A 22,208-nucleotide genomic window follows, 5' to 3' on the forward strand; every position below is an offset into this window, starting at 1 on the left:
GAACCAATCATCAGCCGCGTCCTGTCGGCCAATCAGCGTGGGGCGGTCAGGACCGCTCCTCCAATCAGTGAGGCGCTGGCTGCGGACGCAGCCAATCGGGAGAGACCGCGCGGGGCTCCGGACACGTCACTCCGGGCGTTCAGCCAATGGGACAAAGCGGGCCGGGGGTGGTGACCAATGGGAGGGGAGGACCTGGTGGTGACCAATGGGAGGGGAGGTCGGTCGGACCAATGGGGATGGAGCCGATGGTCCCGCCAGCCAGTGGGAGCGTGCGGTGCTGCGGGGTAAGGGGTCGGGCTCGGGCCAATGGGAGAGCGCGGTGCGGGGAGGTGCTGACGGTTGTCCGCTGGCTGAGGGAAGAAGCTTTTGTCTCGATGGCGTCGCCGCTTCTCCGCGGGAGGCGGCGGCTGGGCGGCGGCCGCTGAGGCCGGGACCCCCCCCCCCCTCCTCCCCTCTCACCCCCCCCCGGATCCTCCCCATGGCCCTGCGCCGGGACCGGCCTCCAGCCCCCGGCATCGTCAACCTGCTGTCGGACGAGGAAGGCGCCGAGGCCCCGCCGGGCCTGCGGCGGGAGAAGCGGCCCCGCCGGGTCAGGCTGCAGCCGCTGCCCCCCGCCGCCGGCCTGCCGGAGCTGGGCGACCCGGAGCAGCGCCCGGACCCGGAGCGCCGGATCGTCCGCTTCGAGAATCAGAAACTGTTCAGCGAGGTGAGGGAGGGGAGGGGTGGGGGGAGGGGGACGAGAGAGAGAAGGGGGGGGAGGGGGACGAGAGAGAGAAGGGGGGGGTGGGGGGAGGGGGAAGAGGGGGAAGGGGGGAGGGGGACGAGAGAGGGAAGGGGGGGTGGGGGGAGGGGGACGAGAGAGAGAGAAGGGGGGGGTGGGGGGAGGGGGACGAGAGAGAGAAGGGGGGGTGGGGGGGAGGGGGAAGAGAGAGAGAAGGGGGGGTTGGAGGGAGAGAGAGAGAAGGGGGGGTTGGAGGGAGAGAGGAGGGACTGAGGAGAAGGGATAGTGAGGGAGGAGGGGGAGAGAGAAGATGGAGTGAGGGTTAGGGGAGAGAGGCCTGGGGGACTGAGGGAGGGGCGAGGGGGGTCTGAGGGAGAGATGGGTGAAGGTGGAAGTGAGGGGGGGAGGAGGTGAGAGCGAGAGGAAGGGAACTGAGGGGGAAGGTGGAGGGAAATAGTGAGTGAGACCTGTAGAGGAGGGGATGGAAACCTGGGGAGGGAGCCCAGGTTCCTCCTCCAGTGATGGAGAGAGAGGGGAGGGAGAAAAGTGATCCCAGCCTCTGTTGCAGCTGAGGAGGAGAGAGTCCAATCGCTTGCTACAAGAGGGAATGGGCGGTGGTGGAGTAAGTCCAGCTTCCTCCTCTTGCTGCAGGGAGAGGTTAGATAGAACCCAGCTTGCTGTTGCTGCAACCAGCAGACTCAGCCATCTGTTGTTGGGAGTGACAAATCTTTCCCCCCTTAGATGGAGCTGGGGTCCCCAGGGGAGAGGGAGGGAAACAAACAACTGCAAAATGACTCTCTGTTAATGAACCTTCGATTAACCCGTCCCCCTCGTCCATATCCCAGAGAGCTTTCTGTATCTGTTTGGATAGGCATTCAACACTTCCAGTTTACCAGGAGGCAGCTTCAATCGAGGACACTGGGTGAATGTACAGGGAAAGTGGCACTAAGTCAAGATGTTTGGAGAGCTGGTGCTGGGAGGGCACAGTGGTTAGCACTGCTGCCTCAGTGTCAGGGACCCAGGTTCTGCATGGGTTTCCTCCCACAGTCCTAAATTGACCTTTGGTGCCAGGGGACTAGCAGGGTAAATACATGGCAGCACCAGTGGAATGAGGAACAGTTAACCTTCCGAGTCCAATATGATTCCTCTTCAGAACAGTGACATTGTTTGACAGACAGGGCCTTGGTTAAAGGGAGTGTTTAAGGAGAGGTTGAGGGAGGGAATTCCATATTTATGTATACATGAAGGAGGTTTCTTGCATACCCCTCGTTGTCTGTGCTGTAGAACAAAGAACAGTACAGCACAGGAAATAGGCCCTTCGGCCCTCCAAGCCCGCGCCGCTCATTGGTCCAACTAGACCATTTGTTTGTATCCCTCCATTCCCACACTGCTCATGTGACTATCCAGGTAAGTCTTAAACGATGTCAGCGTGTCTGCCTCCACCACCCTACTTGGCAGCGCATTCCAGGCCCCCACCACCCTCTGTGTAAAAAAACGTCCCTCTGATATCTGTAGGGAAGAAATTGGAAATAAAATTGACAGCACCAGCACTGTCAGAGCTGGCTGCCTGGAGGTAGATGAGGAAACCCCCATGGGGGGAGGTTCACATCTGTTTGGTCACAGATGGCCAATAACTGAACTTCTTTCTATAAAGATAGAGATTGTGTTTAGTGCCTTCGGCTGATCTGTGCACAGTAGGATCCCACAGGCAGCAGAGTGTTGAATGTTTTTGGAGGTGTTCTTGACTGGGAATAAATGTTGGCAATGATGCTGGAAGGGCCTCTCCTGCTCCAGTACCCACCTGGGAGCAGGGGCTGATCTGGAAGGTGCACCTTGCCTTGATGGGATGCACGTCCATGCATTCTCCATAGAGCGTCTGTTTTCTGGGTGGAATTTGCCTGCTGCTTGAAGGGGGTGTTGCAGGCCACTTGAGTTGGGAGGGGTTGTAACCCCCACTCCCAAATAAAACAAGTGGTGTAAGCAAGTAATTGGCCTGTTCTGAGACCAGTAGATGCTCTGGCAGATTGTGATTACCAGTGCACTGTGCAGGGTGCTGTTCTGCCACGATCGAGACTTTGTTTCATCTTTCCACGGCTGCCTCTGATATTCCAGAGGGGAAGCTGCAATGCTAATGGGTTGGATAAGAGCTCGCTTTATCGCTGGCTGTTACTGTGAGGCAGCATTTTTAAAACATTCAGACAATTTTAAACATAAAACTGAAGGTGCAGCAGAATACTTAGTGTTCCAGGGTGTGATAAATTAGAGGGATTAGCAGGGTAGCTAAGTGGGGATAGGACCTGGGTGGGATTGGTGTCGGTGCAGATTCGATGGGCCGAATGGTCTCCTTCTGCACTGTCAGGATTCTATGAATACTGATCGATCAGTGAATGAAAAAGACTGAGTTTCCAACAGGCACCTCTCCCACCTGAGCTCCTTTGTTGTGCAGGGGGTTTGTCTGCAATATTGACATTTTTCTATTTCAGAAGCTGCTGTCTATAGCCAACATTTTCTGTTATTGATCTAAGGCTTCCTCTGTGGCACCTTGTACTGTTGTGCATTTCTATTGGCTTTACGTAGAGTGTGCATTTAAACAGGTTCTTCCGGGATCTAAAGGTACCTTTAACAGTTCTACCTTCCCCTTTCTAACCAAATAAAACAGTGATTTAGTGAGGCTGCTGCTTCACTGCCATTGGCAGCGCTCCGAATGCTCGTGGCTTGTGCTACCAAATAAGCCTGTTGGACTTTAACCTGGTGTTGTGAGACTTCTTACTTGGCTGAGGAGGACAGTTTGACAAATGTATTTTGTTGCATGAGGACTGAATGGCAAATGGAAAGTGACCACTTGTTGGTGGCACAGTGGTTGCCACTGCTTCCTCAGTGCCAGGGACCTGGGTTCAATTCCAGCCTTGGGTGACAGTGCAGACTCTGCACATTCTCGCTTTGACTGTGTGGACTTCCTCGTACAGTCCGAAAGACGTGCTGGTTAGGTAGAATAGCCGTACTAAATTCTCCCTCTGTGGCGACAAGGGGATTTTCACAGTAACTTCATTGCAGTGTTAATGTAAGTCTACTTGTGACATTTAAATAAACTTTTAAAAAACAGTTCCGGCCTTGGAACTTGCACATTTTCCTCGTGTGTGTGGGTTTACCCCCGGGTGCTCTAGTTTCTTCCCACAGTGCAAAGATGTGTCGGTTGGGAGAAATTAGTGGGGTAAATGCGTGGGCTTGTAGGCATAGGAATCTTGGTAAGATGCTCTTCGGAGAGTCCTGGCAGACTTGATGGGCCGAATGGCCTCCTTCCGCATTGTCGGGATTCTATGATTAAGTACTGCTGCTTCTCTTTGTCACGGGTCGTGCGTTCCTGTAGCGGTGTTTAATCGTTGGTGTACTCAGTCTTTCCTGACAGTTGTGTGAGATTTTTGTCATGCTGACTGATGTATTATGCTTTGAGCATCTCTGCAGGGCACCAGCTCCCCACGGGCTGTGTTAGTTTAGGAAGTGCAGTCAACGATTGGTCCAGTGGTGCATATTTAGCTGGGTGGGTGCAGAACTAGAACTCGTTTGGGTTTGAGTGCGAATTGTGCCGTCTGTGGGCGTGAGTGGGTTTTATAAATTTCTATTTAAAAATCCCCGAGAAACTGGAGGAAGGTATCCTTTCAGCTCTGCGACTTGCTGGGTTTCAATCCAGCCCAGACTGATACGCTGAATCTCTTTTCTCTAGTGGGTGCAGATCCACAGCGCAAGATTATCCACTCTGGGCTCCTCAGAAAGGTGGCCAGCTTGGCTGAGAGACGGATATGCAACACAAATGCTCCTGGGGCTAAGCCTTGTTGATTGGACAGATTGGCAGGTGTCTTGCCTTGCATCTTATCTGGACGCTCAGCTTTGATCAGGTACCCACAGTGCAAACATGTTCCCTTGCAGTCAAAATCAATAGGATGCCACCAATTTCCTTTTGATGAATTCACTGTCTTTTTCACATTTGATACTTGTGTCAGAATTCTGTGGAGCTCCTCACTGATTAATCTAGGCGCCTAGTAATGAAGTTACTTTTGGCTCGTGCCAGAGTGGGGTCGCATTGAGTCAACGCTCCATCATAGAGGTTTACAGCGTGGAAACAGGCCCTTCGGCCCAACTTGTCCATGCCGCCCTTTTTTTAAACCCCTAAGCTAGTCCCAATTGCCCGCATTTGGCCCATATCCCTCTATACCCATCGTACCCATGTAGCTTTCTAAATGCTTTTTTAAAAGATAAAATTGGACCCGCCTCTACTACTCTTCTGGCAGCTGGTTCCAGACACTCACCACCCTCTGTGTGAAAAAGTTGCCTCTCTGGACACTTTTGTATCTCTCCCCCCTCACCTTAAACCTGTGCCCTCTAGTTTTAGACTCCCCTATCTTTGGGAAACGGTATTGACTATCTAGCTGTGCCCCCCCATCAAATCAGATATATACTCATATATATGAGAAGGCAGCTGCTGAGGATGGCACCAAGAGTCTACTGAGTGATATAGACCAGTTAAGTGAGTACCTGTCAGGTACAATATAAATGCAGGCACTTTGGCAGGAAGAATACAGGAGCTGAATATGATTGAAATGGGGAAAGGCTGCAGAAAGCTGCAGCACTGGGGGATTTGGGGGCCCTCGTGCATAGATTTCAAAAAGCTAGACTACAAATTCAGCCGGTATTGGGAAAGGAAATGGAATGTTGGCCTTTATTTCCAAGGGAATCGAGTATAAAAATAGGGAAGTCTTGCTAAAGCTATACATGGCACTGGTTAGACCACACCTGGATTACTGGGAACAGTTTTGGTCCGTTTATCTAAGGAAAGATATCCTGACATTGGAGGCAGTCCAGAGAAGGTTCACTCGGTCGATCCCGGGTAGGGAGGGAGTTTCTTATGAGGAGAGGGTGAGTAGGTTGGGCCTGTACTCACTGGAGTTTAGAAGAATGTGAGGTGACCTTATTGAGACATATCGGATTCTCAGGGGGTTTGACAGGGTCGATGCTGAGAGGTTGTTTCTCCCTGTGGGAGAGTCTGGGACCAGAGAGCATCATCTCAGAGTGAGGGGGTCGCCCATTGAAGACAGAGATGAGGAGGAATTTCTTCTCTCAGAGGGGAGTGAATCTGTGGAATTCTTCCCCGCAGAGGGCTGTAGAGGTCGGGTCACTGAGTATGTTCAAGGCTGAGACAGACAGATTGTTAATCAGTAAGGGAATCGAGGGTTATGGGGATAAGGCGGGAAAGTGGAGCTGAGGATTATCACATCAGATCAGTCACAATCTCATTGAATGGTGGAGCAGACTCGATGGGGTGAATGGGGGAGCAGGGTCGATGGGGTGAATGGGGGAGCAGGGTCGATGGGGTGAATGGGGGAGCAGGGTCGATGGGGTGAATGGGGGAGCAGGGTCGATGGGGTGAATGGGGGAGCAGGGTCGATGGGGTGAATGGGGGAGCAGGGTCGATGGGGTGAATGGGGGAGCAGGGTCGATGGGGTGAATGGGGGAGCAGGGTCGATGGGGGAGCAGGGTCGATGGGGTGAATGGGGGAGCAGGGTCGATGGGGTGAATGGGGGAGCAGGGTCGATGGGGTGAATGGGGGAGCAGGGTCGATGGGGTGAATGGGGGAGCAGGGTCGATGGGGTGAATGGGGGAGCAGGGTCGATGGGGTGAATGGGGGAGCAGGGTCGATGGGGTGAATGGGGGAGCAGGGTCGATGGGGTGAATGGGGGAGCAGGGTCGATGGGGTGAATGGGGGAGCAGGGTCGATGGGGTGAATGGGGGAGCAGGGTCGATGGGGTGAATGGGGGAGCAGGGTCGATGGGGTGAATGGGGGAGCAGGGTCGATGGGGTGAATGGGGGAGCAGGGTCGATGGGGTGAATGGGGGAGCAGGGTCGATGGGGTGAATGGGGGAGCAGGGTCGATGGGCCGAATGGTGGAGCAGGGTCGATGGGGTGAATGGGGGAGCAGGGTCGATGGGCCGAATGGGGGAGCAGGGTCGATGGGCCGAATGGGGGAGCAGGGTCGATGGGCCGAATGGGGGAGCAGGGTCGATGGGGTGAATGGGGGAGCAGGGTCGATGGGCCGAGTGGGGGAGCAGGGTCGATGGGCCGAATGGCCTCATTCTGCTGCTACTTTTTATGGTAAGGTACGAACTATGCTAGTTAGTGAGTTTATCTCCGAGGTGTCTGTAGACCTGGTTAGAATGCTGTTTCAAATGAACCCCCTGGTCATTCCCCGTCAGTCAATCTTCCATCCAGGAAAATGCACATTTGGGGAAAGTTTATCTTTTTGAATAATCTTAAAATCTAAATCAAGAAAGCTTTTATGTACGAATTCCTTGCACCACAGTTAAAGCCGTATGTTTGAAATGCTGCATTGTAATTGCTTGACTTTAGTTGTGACTGCTTGGTTCTGGTACCTTAAGTTAAATTTGTGTTACATTTATGGGAACTGAATGTTGATTACTGAGAAACTACAAAAGTGACAGGAAATAGCAAATCATTGCATGGTGGACAGAATCATATCTACAAGTTGCTTGAGTGGGACTTTCTCTGTAAGTGAGCAAAGATCAGAGATAACGGAGCTTTCTCTACCTTTTTTATTCCTTCATGGGATGTGAGTGTCACGGGCCAGTGTCCATCCGTAGATGCCTTGAGAAGGTGGTGGGTGAGCTGCCGCCTTGAACCTCTGCAGTGCCTGAGGTGTAGGTATACCCACAGTGCTGTTAGGGAGGCCCAGCCACAGTGCAGTCTCAAAGATTTGAGGTTCACTTTTCATAGATTTCCAAATGCAGAACATGCCTATATGCTAGACTGTCCAGCATTGGAGGAGGGTTGGGGGGGTCGAAAAGATCCTTGCACTTGTCAGCTACTGTTTACTAAAATCCTCAGCCTGTTTCATATCAGATCCCTTGTTGCAGGTTGAACTTTTTGCAGGAGTGGGCTGACAGTTTTTTATTGTCCCTTGGGTTTTCCTATGTGGGGTACTGCTGGAACCCCAATGATCTTGAACGAATTACATGTGCTGAGTGAGACTTCTGTTGTGTTACCCAAGATAGTGAATTGAAACCCTTATCTTTTTTTATTCATTCCTGGGACATGGGCGTCACTGGGCCAGCATTTATTGCCCATCCCTAGTTGCCATTGGAGGGCAGTTGAGAGTCAACCCCATTGCTGTGGCTCTGGAGTCGCATGTAGGCCAGACCGGGTAAGGACGGCAGATTTCTTTCCCTAAAGGGACATTAATAAACCAGATGGGTTTTTACAACAGTCGACAGTGGTTTCATGGTCATTCGTAGATTCTTCTTTCCAGATATTTTGTAGTGAATTCAAATTCCACCATCTGCCGTGGTGGGATTCAAACCCAGGTCCCCAGAACATTAGCTGAGTTTCTGGATTAATAGTCTAGTGATACCATTAAGCCATTGCCTCTGTTCAGTGATGTACGGGTGGTTACCACCTATTGGGTTGTTGGGACTTTCGATAGAGAATCCAGTGAGGGGGCGAGCAGTGGGCCGGAGGGGCAGTAACAACTGCTATTTACTTAGCACCTTAAATATGTTAAAACATCCCAACGGGCTGCAAGGAGATATTGGGGCATGTGATCAAAATTGGTCAAACAGGTAAGGAGTGACTTGGAGATTGAGAAACCCGGATAAATTCCAGAGCTTGGAGCCGAGGCGTGGCCACTCGTGATGGAGCAATCAAACAAAGAACAATGCAGCACAGGAACAGGCCCTTCGGCCCTCCAAGCCCGTGCCGCTCCCTGGTCCAAACTAGACCATTCTTTTGTATCCCTCCATTCCCACTCCGTTCATGTGGCTATCTAGATAAGTCTTAAACGTTCCCAGTGTGTCCACTTCCACCACCTTGCCCGGCAGCGCATTCCAGGCCCCCACCAACCTCTGTGTAAAATATGTCCTTCTGATATCTGTGTTAAACCTTCCCCCCCCCCCCCTTCACCTTGAACCTATGACCCCTCGTGAACGTCACCACCGACCTAGGAAAAAGCTTCCCACCGTTCACCCTATCTATGCCTTTCATAATTTTATACACCTCTATTAAGTCTCCCCTCATCCTCCGTCTTTCCAGGGAGAACAACCCCAGTTTACCCAATCTCCTCATAACTAAGCCCCTCCATACCAGGCAACATCCTGGTAAACCTCCTCTGTACTCTCTCCAAAGCCTCCATGTCCTTCTGGTAGTGTGGCGACCAGAACTGGACGCAGTACTCCAAATGCGGCCGAACCAACGTTCTATACAACTGCAACATCAGACCCCAACTTTTATACTCTATGCCCCGTCCTATAAAGGCAAGCATGCCATATGCCTTCTTCACCACCTGTGACGTCACCTTCAAGGATCTGTGGACTTGCACACCCAGGTCCCTCTGCGTATCTACACCCTTTATGGTTCTGCCATTTATCGTATAGCTCCCCGCTACATTAGTTCTACCAAAATGCATCACTTCGCATTTATCTGGATTGAACTCCATCTGCCATTTCTTTGCCCAAATTTCCAGCCTATCTATATCCTTCTGTAGCCTCTGACAATGCTCCTCACTATCTGCAAGTCCTGCCAATTTTGTGTCATCCGCAAACTTACTGATCATCCCAGTTTCACCTTCTTCCAGATCGTTTATATATATCACAAACAGCAGAGGTCCCAATACAGAGCCCTGCGGAACACCACCAGTCACAGGCCTCCAGCCGGAAAAAGACCCTTCCACTACCACCCTCTGTCTTCTGTGACCAAGCCAGTTCTCCACCCATCTCGCCACCTCCCCCTTTATCCCATGAGATCCAACCTTTTTCACCAGCCTACCATGAGGGACTTTGTCAAACGCTTTACTAAAGTCCATATAGACGACATCCACGGCCCTTCCCTCGTCAACCATTCTAGTCACTTCTTCAAAAAACTCCACCAGGTTAGTGAGGCATGACCTCCCTCTCACAAAACCATGCTGACTATCATTAATGAGTTTATTCCTTTCTAAATGCGCATACATCCTATCTCTAAGAATCTTCTCCAACAACTTCCCTACCACGGACGTCAAGCTCACCGGCCTATAATTACTCGGGTTATCCTTCCTACCCTTCTTAAATAACGGGACCACATTAGCTATCCTCCAATCCTCTGGGACCTCACCTGTGTCCAGTGACGAGACAAAGATTTGTGTCAGAGGCCCAGCGATTTCATCTCTCGTCTCCCTGAGCAGCCTTGGATAGATCAAAAGCCAGGATCCTGAAAGGCTGGAATTACAGGGAAGCTGATACTTTGGGAGGGGTGTGCAGCTGGAGAGCGTCAGAGGTAGGAACCTCTAGTGTCTGGCTGATGTGTGTGTGCCCGAATTCTGTAAACCTGAAATTTCCCACGTCCCTTTAGTTCTGAAATTAATTCTGACATCAGTTGGGATTTGCAAACGCAAGTTTCGGACTTCTGCCATCATCTTGCGTGTGGTGGATGTTCCCTAATTCCACTCCAGAAAGGTCTCTGCCAGTCCAGGTGTCTCCAGCCACTGGAAGCGGTATCCCCTATTGGCCCTTATTTAATAAATAAGTTCTGATTTTCTACGTTATGATGCTTGCTCAGGATCAACATCTGTGATTGCCCCTGTGAGTGGCTGTCCTGTCTGTTACACTGTGTGCAGCCTGTCAAAACAAAAGGTAATGGTTCACAGTAATAGAGACTGTACAACTCTATATGGTGCACAGACTCTGAGCCAATAACTGCAACAGGGGGCAATGTATTAAGACTTGTTAATTCCCCCACTCTAAATTCGAGGAGCAAAGCTCCCTTCCCACTGATGTTGGCTGAATTCAGAGCCAGGCCCTTCGTGGATGTCAATATTCTGAAGCTGTTACTTGCTGCCCGAAATGTGAAGATTCTTTTGATTCCTCTCAGTCCACTGCCTTCTCACCCCGAATTTTAAAGAATTGTGTAGGAGACTTGGATAGAAACAAGCTGCGATGGAGCTACTCTTTTGCAAACAGCTACTTTAAAAACAATTAGTCTGTAATTGCAAACAGGGGCGGGCTAGTTCAGGGTTTAGTTACAATTTTTTGAATTGCCTGCCTTCCTGAGCTTGGTTGGAAATCTGAACCATTCTTGTGCCAGGTGTCCTGACCACAGCAGTCACCCTGGCTCCAGAAGCACTCTGCTGTGGGAGGGGCGACTGAGGTTATTTCCAGAAGAGCGGGAGACTTGTTTTTGTAAAGTGTGACACCCCAGTGTGCTTTACAACCAGTGAACTACTTCAGAAGTGTAGCCACTGCGATGCAGGGCAGACAGCAAACTCCCAGTAAAGCGGTGAATTCAATGGCCAGGTTATCTGTTAATGTCAGGTGAGGAATAAACATCGGCGTGGTAGAACTCCCCTGTTCCTTGAAGTAATTTGACTCTCGTTTCTCAGTGCTGCATGTGTGGCACTCCCTCAATACTGCCCCTCCCACAAGGCAGCGGCCCCCTGTGTTGGATCAATTAAATATCTTGCAGTCTTTAATCCGCAATAATTTGAAGTACTTCTAGAATTGATGTAGTGCTTAATTTATCACATGTTCCACCCAGTATTCAGACGGTCAGTTTGGACCAGGAGTGTTTAGCCCAATCTACTGTGTTCTAGTTTTACTCGAGGGCAGCACGATGGTTAGCACTGCTCCTTCACTGCGCCAGGGACCCGGGTTCAATTCCGTATTTGTATTAAATATATTTACTCTTGTTTGTGGGTCCATGGTTAGTGAACAAGCCTGATTCTAATCTTGCAGCCCACTCGGATGAGAGAGGCCATTCACTAGCCATGGTTGCCCATCGCTGTCCGAGATGGTAGCGGTCATGGGTTTGGAAGGTGCTGCCTAAGGAGCCTTGGTGGATGGTACACACGGCTGTCACTGTGCGTCGGTGGTGGAGGGAGTGAATGCTTGTCAGTCAAGCGGGCTGTTGTGTCCTTGATGGTGTTGAGCTTCTTGAGTGTTGTTGGAGCTGCAGCATCCAGGCAAGTGGGGAGTTTTCCATCACACTCCTGACTTGTGCTTTGTAGATGGTGGACAGGCTCTGGGGGGAGTCAGGAGATGAGTTACTCACCACAGGATTCCCAGCCTCTCGCCTGCTCTGGTAGTCACAGTATTTATATGGCTGGGTTCAGTTCAGTTTCTGGTCAGTAGAAACCCCCACGATGTTAATAAGTGGGGGATTCAATGATGGTAATACAATTGTCCTTTGCACAAGGGTGGCACAGTGGTTAGCACTGCTGCCTCACAGTGCCAGGGACCCGGGTTCACTGCTGTCTCTCAGCGCCAGGGACCCGGGTTCACTGCTGCCTCACAGTGCCAGGGACCTGGGTTCACTGCTGCCTCTCAGCGCCAGGGACCCGGGTTCACTGCTGCCTCTCAGCGCCAGGGACCCGGGTTCACTGCTGCCTCCCAGCGCCAGGGACCCGGGTTCACTGCTGCCTCACAGCGCCAGGGACCCGGGTTCACTGCTCCCTCACAGTGCCAGGGACCCGGGTTCACTGCTGCCTCACAGTGCCAGGGACCTGGGTTCACTGCTGCCTCTCAGCGCCAGGGACCCGGGTTCACTGCTGCCTCTCAGCGCCAGGGACCCGGGTTCACTGCTGCCTCACAGCGCCAGGGACCCGGGTTCACTGCTGCCTCTCAGCGCCAGGGACCCGGGTTCACTGCTGCCTCTCAGTGCCAGGGACCCGGGTTCACTGCTGCCTCTCAGTGCCAGGGACCCGGGTTCACTGCTGCCTCTCAGCCCCAGGGACCCGGGTTCACTGCTGCCTCACAGCGCCAGGGACCGGGTTCGATTCCCGGTGGCACAGTGGTTAGCACTGCTGCGTCACAGAGCTGGGGACCGGGTGCCATTCCTCGCTTGGGTCACTGTCTGTGCGGAGTCTGCACGTTCTCCCCGTGTCTGCGTGGGTTTCCTCCGGGTGCTCCGGTTTCCTCCCACAGTCTGAAAGACGTGCTGGTTAGGGTGCATTGGCCATGCTAAATTCTCCCTCAGTGTACCGGAACAGGCGCCGGAGTGTGATGACTGGAGGATTTTCACAGTAACTTCATTGCAGTGTTAATGTAAGCTAGCCTTGTGACTAATAAATAAACTTTTAAACATTGAATGTCACTGATTACTGATCCAGTGACATTGTTGTCATCCCCTTACCCCCTGCTGTAGAGCGAGCAGCAGTGGCTTTCCACTCTGTGTAGCTCTGTGAAGTAGGACTCTTGTCCTCCAAAGGCTATTTCCAGAGATGCCCACCAGGATTAACATAGCTGTTTCTGTAGAACTATCAACTTATCCAGTCTGCCCAGAACCTGCTACTGTTCAGCTCCAGAGAGTTGTCCACGACCAAGTGTTGCAGACGGGCATGTTCCAAAGTCGAAGACCACGTGCTGAGGGAGGCAGTAAAGCTCGGGGCAACTTGTGCAATGGGGAAAGGCCACTGTCTTGGCACTCCTCCGAGTCACAGCGGTTGGAAAACACGGGCAAAACATCTGTTGTGAGATGAGTATTATTATAAGTGTGAACTGTAAACATCAGTGCAGTGAGACACCTCAAAGTGCCACGTTCTGTATTGCAAAAGAAAACACAATGTAAAGTCAACTAACTTGCAGGATTTGTTAATAGATTTAAAAGTAAATGAGATGGATATAATTTAACAGTGATTGTCGCTGTCACGAACTTGCTTGTGCTCTTTGATTAATGTCTCTACTCTCTGTTTCCACTCCAGTTTGTTGAATTCTGTGGGAGTTTAACGGAGGAGAACCCAGAGGTGATTAACTTCCTGCAGCTAAAGTACAACAAGGCTTTTCCGGACTATTTGGCTTCCACGGAATTCCGCAATGTGCTGGGTCGCTGCCTCACCCGGGTTCAGGGCAAGAAAAGCAAAGTCTTTGTTTACATCAACGAGCTCTGTACGGCGCTCAAAGCTAACTCTCAAAAAACTAAATTGGCCTTGACCTCCCGGGAGAACTCCAAGCAGCCGGTGGCCGAAGGGCAGGAGGGCCAGTCTGTCCACAATGTTCCAGAGCAGAACAACTGCCCCGAGAGGACTTTGGCCCAGTTGGAAGATGGCGCCTCTACCTCCGTTTCAGCAGCTGCCAAGAAGAAGCACTCGGGCAGCGGGTCGCGGCGCCAGATCCGTTACCTGGAGAACCTGTTGAAGGTTTACGCGGATGAGATCAGGCGGCTTCAGGAGAAGGAGCTGAACCTGAACGAGTTGGAGGATGAGGATTCCTCCTACATCCAGGAGCACCGGCTGAAGAAGAAGATGGTGAAGATCTTTGAGAAGCTGTGTGAGCTGAAGAGCTGCTCCAGCCTGACTGGCAGAGTCATCGAGCAGCGCATCGCCTTCACCGGCACCCGCTACCCCGAGATTAACCGCAAGATCGAGAGGTTCATCAACAAGCCCGACCACTTCCCCGACTACCAGGACATCCGCAACATCATGCAGCAGGTCAGCATCAAGCACTCACTGGGGCTGAGCCAGAGGCAGATCCAGAGCATGGCGCAGGATGTCTTCCGTGAGGTTGGAAACCGCCTTCAGGAGAGGCGTCACCTGGACTTGGTGTACAACTTCGGTAGCCATCTCACCGATGATTATAAGCCAGGTGCGTTCATGTCTGGGGTGGGGAGCAGGGGCAGGCTCGCCTGGGCACGCGGTAATATGGTGCTTTGGAAACAGGCCTAACCAGGCTAGTTCCTGCAAAATCCATCTCTCCCCTTCCAGACCCTCAGCAGAGTAACGGCCCCCCACTCTGCCTCATACCTGTGATTCTGATTTCGATGTCGTGTACTCATGCAGGTGTGCGCAACCTCTCAGAACGCCCACCCCGCACAGTCTGCTGTGAAATTGGCCGCAGCATGTTTCTGCCTCTGTTGCAGTGTAAATGAGGTGGGAATCCTTTGTGAAGCTTGCTCTCACTCTTGGTTAATGTTAGGGATGAACTCGGGTCATCTGCTCTCTGGGCATTCAGAATGAGGTGAGCAGAACTCTGGATCTGCAGTTGTGATCATTTCTCTCACTAACCTGAGAGACACTGCAGGGCTGTCTGTGTCACCATTCTGCAGTAAGTTTGTGATCGGTACTCTCTTTAGCCGGAGACACACTGTGGGGCTGTCAGTGTAACGCCACCCCCACCCCCCCTTACCTATCACCAGCCCCCGCCTGCCATTCACGGCACATCAAGATAATGTGTTTGTTGTTATTTCCAGGCAGGGACCCTGCCGTGATGGACATCACCTTAGAGAAACGGCTGCGGTCAAACCGTTCCATCGCTCTTGGCCGTCTTGATGAGGTGGTGAAGAAATACGCTGAGATCCAGGATGTTGGTGAGATTGCGGAGGAAGAGAAGAGGAAGAAGAAGAAGCAGCTGCTCCAGTCAGCTGTCACCTCCACTTCCGAGGCCTCGAAAGCCAACACTGAGGTGGGCAAGGCGGAAGAGGAGAAACCCCTGAAGGTGGATGAGGGTAAAGGGAAAGATCCAGAGGAAGGAGGAGAAGAGGACGCTCGTGGCTCAGAGGAGGATGAGGACGATGATGCTCGTGGCTCGGAGGAGGATGGAGAAGAGGACGAGGAGGAGGATTTATCATCTGATCCGGACATCGAAGAGGAGCTGGCAAAGATCGAGGAGGTTGTCGAAGCTGAGGACGAGCCACAAGAAGGTAACCTTCCGTCAGCACTGAATCAGAAATAGGCCATTTGGCCCCTCGAACCTGCTGTGTCATTCACAGATCAAACATCTGTCTGACTCTGCGCTGAATGTGTGCCATGAGCCAGGCTCTACCACTCTGAGCTGGGGAACTCCAAAAACAAAGGACCCTCAGCAGAATTTCATCCCCATCTTAAAAGGGAGACATTTTATTCTTAAACTGTGTCCCCCTAGTTGTCAATATTCCATGTCCCTCTTAGCCAGTGGGGAACATCTACCCTGTCAAGTCCCCTCTCACCTCCCTCTCTCTCAATTTCAAACCTACTCAATCTTTCCTCATAAGTCAAAGCCCCTTCAGCCCATGAACCTTCTCTGAATTGCTTCCAATACAAGTGTCAGTTTAGCTCTTGGCTGGACGGCTGGTTTGTGACGCAGAGCGTCGCCAACAGCGAGACTTCAATTCCCGTACCTGCTGAGGTTATTCATGAAGGCCCCGTCTTCTCGACCTTGCTCCTCACCTCGGGTGCGGTGACCCTCAGGTTAAATCACCACCAGTCAGCTCCCCCCCCCAAAGGGGGGAACATCCTGTGGTCATCTGGGACTACGGTGACTACTTTATCCCTCAAATAAGATCAAAATTGTACGCAGTCCTGCAGGTGTGATCTTAGCAAAGCCATACACAGTGCTAGCAGCACCTCCCTACGTTTATACTCCGTCCCCCCTGCCATAAAGAACGCCCTTCCATTTGCTTTCCTAATTCCTGCTTTCCTGCATCCTGACCTTTTGCTAAAAGCAAATTACTGTGAATATTGGAATCGGAAACAAAAACAGAAAATGCTGGAAAATCTCAGCAGCTCCGACAGCGTCTGTGGAGAGAGAATAGAGCCAATGTTTCCAGTCTGGATGATCCTTCGTCACAGTCGTTGGCCCTATTTTGTCCCCACAGGTGCTGTCCAAGTTGTGTAGGTCATAGAGTTTTACGGTTCAGAGAGAGGCCCTTCAGCCCATCATGTGTGGGCTGGCCATCAAGCACCTATCTATTGTAATCCCATTTTACAGCACTCGCTCCGTAGCCGTGTACGCTGGGGCGTTTCAAGTGCTCATCTAAATGCTTCTTAAATGTTGTGAGGATTCCCGCCTCGACCACCCTTTCAGCAGTGAGTTCCAGATTCCCATCACCCTCTGAGTGAAAAGGTTTCTCCTCTAAGTCTCCTGCTCCTGACCGTAAGTCTCTGCCCCCTGGTTATTGACCCCTCTGCTAAGGGGAAAAGTTCCTACTTATCCACCCTATCTATGTCCCTCATAATTCTGTACACCTCAATCAGGTCCCCCCTCAGCCTTCTCTGCTTCAAGGAAAATAACCCCAGCCTAACCATCCTCTCTTCATAGCTGAAACTTGGGGGAGCTTTCAGGTGGGGGTTTTCCCAGGTATCTGCTACCCTTGTCCTTCTAGATGGAAGCGGTTGTGGGTTTGGAAGTTGCTGCTTAAGGAGCCTTGGTGAGTTGCTGCAGTGCATCTTGTAGATGGTACACACGGGCTGTCACTGTGCGTCGCTGGGGAGAATGCCAATCAAGTGGATTGCTTTGTGCTGGATGGCGTCGAGCTTCTTGCAGGTTAGAACAAAGAAAATTACAGTTCAGGAACAGGCCCTTTGGCTCTCCAAAGCCTGCACCAACCATGCTGCCCGACTGAACTAAAGCCCCCTACCCTTCCGGCAACCATATCCCTCTATTCCCATCCTATTCCTGTATTTGTCAAGACGCCCCTTGAAAGTCACGATCGTATCCGCTTCCACTACCTCCCCCGGCAGCGAGTTCCAGGCACCCAACACCCTCTGTGTTTTAAAAAAAAACATTTGCCTCGTACATCTCCTTTAAACCTTGCCCCTTAAACCTATGCCCCCTAGTAATTGACTCTTCCACCCGAGGGAAAAAGCTTCTGGCTATGTTATTGGAGCTTCACTCGTCCAGGTGAGTGGAGAGTGTAGCCTGTGCTTTATAGATGGTGGGCAGCCAGTGGGGGTTAGCCAGGAGCTGATTTGCTCGCCTAAGAACTCCCAATCTCTGTTCTTGTATCCACAGTATTTATATGACACTCAGTTAAATGCTGCCCTGATGGCAAGCGGAGGGAGTCAGTAACTCGCCGCTGCATTCCTTTTTATAATGGTCAGTGAGATGGACAATGGAGGGGCTCTTTTGGGCATAGAATCTGCCTAAAGATTCAGACTAAATGTGTATTTTGAGAAATATTTGAGCAAACTGATTGAGAAATCTCTTTCTCCATCCTCCTTCCCCTCCATGGCTATCACCTGTGACAGGCTTGGCTGCAATCCCTCCCAGCTCCAGCTCGGTCAGTGGTTTGAAGTAATTAATCTGTCTTTTCCCTGGAGACTGTTAACACCTTTAAATTGTATTTCAGATGAGAAGGCGGAAGGCAGTGGTGTGGAAGAGGTGGATGAGTCTGAAGTGTCCGTCCCGTCCTCAGACGATGAGAGTGAGGAGGATGCAGAATCGGCTGAAGGCCAGGTGGAAGAAGGCATGGGGTTGGACATCGCTGGCATTGTAGAGGAAGATGGCAGCTCCAATAACGAGAGCAGCCCAGTCTGCACCACACACGAGGGCTCCGAGTGCAATGATAAAAGTGGGGGCACAGAGGCAGAGAATGCCGGGGCCAATGGTGACAGTAACAGTCCCGTATGCATCGTGGAGGAGGGAGTGGGGTCGAGCGTGGAGGTGGGCACCGTTCTCGCTGTCGAGGAAGGCATTGGGTCCAGCAGCGAGAAGGGGGCTGTGGAGGAACAGGTGGGATCCAGCAGTGAGAACGGGGCTGCTACTCCCATGGTGGAAGGCACCGGATCTGATGACGTTGGGAGCCCCGCCTGTGTCGAAGGAAAAGGAGACCGTTCCGACCTCGAGGATAGCCCCGCCTGCACGGCTGAGGAAGAAATTGGGAGTGACGAGGCCAGCCCCCCGCCCACCAATCACGAGGGAGTGAAAGGTGAGTTTGGGGAGCAAGCAGCCAGGCGCCCAAAGAGGAAACGAGCAGATTCCAGTGGACAGAAACTGGAGGCTCCGACTGCCAAACCAAACCCCAAAACTGCGTCAGAAGCAGGCGAGGATCTTGCAGCAGCAGAGGAGTCAGTAACAAATAATCTGCCTGTACGCGGGAAGTGTAATGCAGAAACATCCCCCTGTTACGTGCCAAAATCTGTGAGCACAGGAGGTGATCTAGACCTGGACAGAGAGCCTGTTATCAAGGAGGAAAGTTTGAAAATGCTGGGAACTGATGGACACAGTCCAGACATCTATTTAACTGCAATAAACGGGCAACAGAAAGATGCCATCGATGTGGACACGTCACCTGTGACAAAGAGAACTAAGCGAGGGCGAGACATGGAGACGCCGTGAGTAGAGAGTTGTATCAAAGCTCCTTCGGATTATCTCTTTGTTCCTCCCCTCAGTAGTGCTGCAAGTTGAGTGGGGAGTTATTGTGACTGAGAGGTGGCGTTCCCCCATTTGCAGTGTTCATCAAACCCAACGGTGCTTTGCACTGATCCTGAGCAAACTATGACGGTGGGTTTTACTGGCCGGCTGCAGTGTGAGGCGGCGGCGACCACGCCGATGTCTCTCCCCACCTGCGAGGGTTTCCTCCCACAGTCTGAAAATATGAGGGTTAGGTTTATTGGCCATGGTAAATTGCCCCATAATGTCAGGGGGACTAGCAGGGTAAAAACGTAGGGTTATGGGGATAGATTGAGGTCAGTGCAGGCACGATGGGCTGAATGGCCTGCTTCGGGCATTGTAGGGATTCTATGATTCTATAAATCGAGCATCATATTTCTTCATACAGACCATACTCGAGCCTCACAATTACAAAACCAAAGTAAAACATCTGTTAATTGCGTGATTGGGCAGCTCTTACTGAACAATCCTGAGTGCCGATAGCTACAATGGCAACCAATTTAAGATGGGCAGTCCAGCTCCTAACATGGCACATTTATGCTTGCTAGAAGCGACATAAATTCATATATTCACACGGACCCTTTCCCTACAAACAAAGGGAATATGTTCAAGCCTCATGTCTGCCTTGAATTACTTGGAAACTTAGACTTCCCTCTTGCTTTGGCCAAGGTGTTTCCAGGGCGAATCGGGCTCTGCCTGCCAACCAGTCAGCATTCTTCCTTCCTCCTGTTGTGACTGTTTGAAATTTGGCATTCTTGTGTTTTGTCCTGATGAGTACAAGGCAAAAAGCTTTGGCCACAGCAATTTTTCAGCAAGCACCCATTAGTACCGAGACGTCGGGCCTGTTGGCAGCTCCACTCACTAACCCTCTTCAATCAGTCCGACACCGCTGTACACTGTAAGACCATCTCTCGACTCATTTCCCAAGTATTGTAATGTTTGCAATCACTGGTCCCTCCTGGGATGAGAATGATTGGCAGTATTGGCCAGTTCTGTGTACAACAGCAGGCCTCCTGACCACTGGACTAATCATTTTAATAGCTGCGCCTTGAGAAGAAGGGACGGCATGGCGGCGCAGTGGTTAGCACTGCTGCCTCACACTGCCAGGGGCACGGATTCAATTCCCAGCTTGGGTCACTGTCTGTGTGGAGTCTGCACGTTCTCCCCGTGTCTGCGTGGGTTTCCTCCCACAGTCTGAAAGACGTGCTGGTTCGGTGCATTGACCCGAACAGGCGCCGGAGTGTGGCAACTAGGGGAATTTCATAGTAACTTCATTGCAGTGTTAATGTAAGCACACTTGTGATAAATAAACTTTACTTTAGAATATAGAATCCCTACAGTGCAGAAAGAGGCCATTTGGCCCATCGAGCCTGCACTGACAACAATCCCACCCAGCCCCTATTCCCCTAACTCCTTATTTACCCTGATAACCCCGTAAGGGTCAATTTACCATGGCCAGTGCACCTAACCAACACGTCTTTTGGACTGAGGAAACGGGAGCACCTGGAGGAAACCACGCAGACACGGGGAGAACGTGCAGACTCCACACAGACAGTGACCCGAGGCTGGAATTAAACCCGCGTCCTTGGCGCTGTGAGGCAGCAGTGCTAAGCACTGTACCACCGTGCTGCCCTGAAGGTTAAAAGAAGCTTTGTTTAAAAGATCCTCTCTTGCCCAGAGTTGTTTTGCAAAGTGCTCGTTTTTTTTTAAACTGACATTTAATGGAAAGGTAACAATCGCGAGGCACTTCATAAGGATTATAAGAGATAGGATTTATAATCACCTAGAAAGGAATAATTTGATTAGGGATAGTCAGCACGGTTTTGTGAAGGGTAGGTCGTGCCTCACAAACCTTATTGAGTTCTTTGAGAAGGTGACCAAAGAGGTGGATGAGGGTAAAGCGGTTGATGTGGTGTATATGGATTTCAGTAAAGCGTTTGATAAGGTTCCCCATGGTAAACTATTGCAGAAAATACGGACACATGGGATTGAGGGTGATTTAGTGGTTTGGATCAGGAATTGGCTAGCTGTAAGAAAACAGGGTGGTGGTTGATGGGAAATATTCATCCTGGAGTTCAGTTACTAGTGGTGTACTGCAAGGATCTGTTTTGGGGCCACTGCTATTTGTCATTTTTATAAATGACCTGGATGAGGGCGTGGAAGGATGGATTAGTAAATTTGCGGACGACACTAAAGTCGGTGGAGTTGTAGAAAGTGCGGAGGGAAGTGGTAGGTTACAGAGGGACATAGGTAAGCTGCAGAGCTGGGCTGAGAGGTGGCAAATGGAGCTTAATGCAGAAAAGTGTGAGGTGATTCACTTTGGAAGGAGTAACAGGAATACAGAGTACTGGGCTAATGGTAAGATACTTGGTAGTGTGGATGAACAGAGGGATCTGGGTGTCCATGTGGATAGATCCCTGAAAGTTGGCACCCAGGTTGATAGGGTTGTTAAGAAGGTGTACGGTGTGTTAGCTTTTATTGGTAGAGGGATTGAGTTTTGGAGCCATGAGGTCATGCTGCAACTGTACAAAACTCTGGTGCGGCCGCACTTGGAGTATTGCGTACAGTTCTGGTCGCCGCATTATAGGAAAGATGTGGAAGTGTTGGAAACGGTGCAGAGGAGATTTTCCAGGATGTTGCCTGGTATGGTGGGAAAATCGTATGAGGAAAGGCTGAGGGACTTGAGGTTGTTTTTGTTGGAGAGAAGGTGGTTAAGAGGTGACTTAATAGAGGCATACAAGATGATCAGAGGATTAGATAGGGTGGATAGTGAGAGCCTTTTTCCTCGGATGGTGTTGGCTAACATGAGGGGGCATAGCTTTAAATTGAGGGGTGAGAAATATAGGACAGATGTTAGAGGTAGGTTCTTTACTCAGAGAGTAGTAAGGGCGTGGAATGCCCTGCCTGCAGCAGTAGTGGACTCGCCAACATTAAGAGCATTCAAATGGTCATTGGATAAACATATGGATGATATTGGAATAGTGTAGATTAGAGGGGCTTTAGATTGGTTCCACTGGTCGGCGCAACATCGAGGGCCGAAGGGCCTGTGCTGTGCTGTAATGTTCTATGTTCTCAGGTCAGAAGTGGGGGTTTCAGAAAGAAAGCATTGTTCTTTTGGGAAATGTGGCTTAGCATGTTAACCCTGGCTCCTGCACAGTTTGAAAGCTGTTATTTCTCTGCTTGTGTGGGAGTTGTTGGTGTCTTGAAGCCAGTTTGAGGAATAATGTCCTGATGAGGGTATGGGGAGATCGCTTTTGAGATTCTACTGTCACTGCGGAATCTGCACGTTCTCCCCGTGTCTGCGTGGGTTTCCTCCCACAGTCTGAAAGATGTGCAGGTTAGGGGGATTGGCCATGCTAAATTCTCCCTCAGTG

The 22,208-nt window shown here is 51.2% G+C and overlaps 1 protein-coding gene across 3 annotated transcripts in view; it reads left to right on the forward strand.

The window, feature by feature from the left end:
• The first annotated feature begins 315 nt into the window (after positions 1-315).
• daxx (death-domain associated protein) overlaps positions 316-22,208 on the forward strand; it is a 42,739-nt gene continuing 20,846 nt past the window's right edge. Inside the window, exons 1-4 of one of the 3 annotated variants that reach the window (XM_078207745.1) lie at positions 316-706; positions 13,452-14,331; positions 14,936-15,385; positions 17,792-18,776. In XM_078207745.1, the coding sequence (XP_078063871.1) occupies positions 479-706; positions 13,452-14,331; positions 14,936-15,385; positions 17,792-18,776 (2,543 nt within the window). In that variant the 5' untranslated portion in view covers positions 316-478. The remainder of the gene's footprint in view (positions 707-13,451; positions 14,332-14,935; positions 15,386-17,791; positions 18,777-22,208) is intronic. The other 2 variants (XM_078207746.1, XM_078207747.1) reach the window with 2 other exon arrangements.

This window comes from Mustelus asterias, unplaced genomic scaffold (assembly GCF_964213995.1).
Source record: "Mustelus asterias unplaced genomic scaffold, sMusAst1.hap1.1 HAP1_SCAFFOLD_2673, whole genome shotgun sequence".
In the NCBI taxonomy this organism is placed as follows: Eukaryota; Metazoa; Chordata; class Chondrichthyes; order Carcharhiniformes; family Triakidae; genus Mustelus; species Mustelus asterias.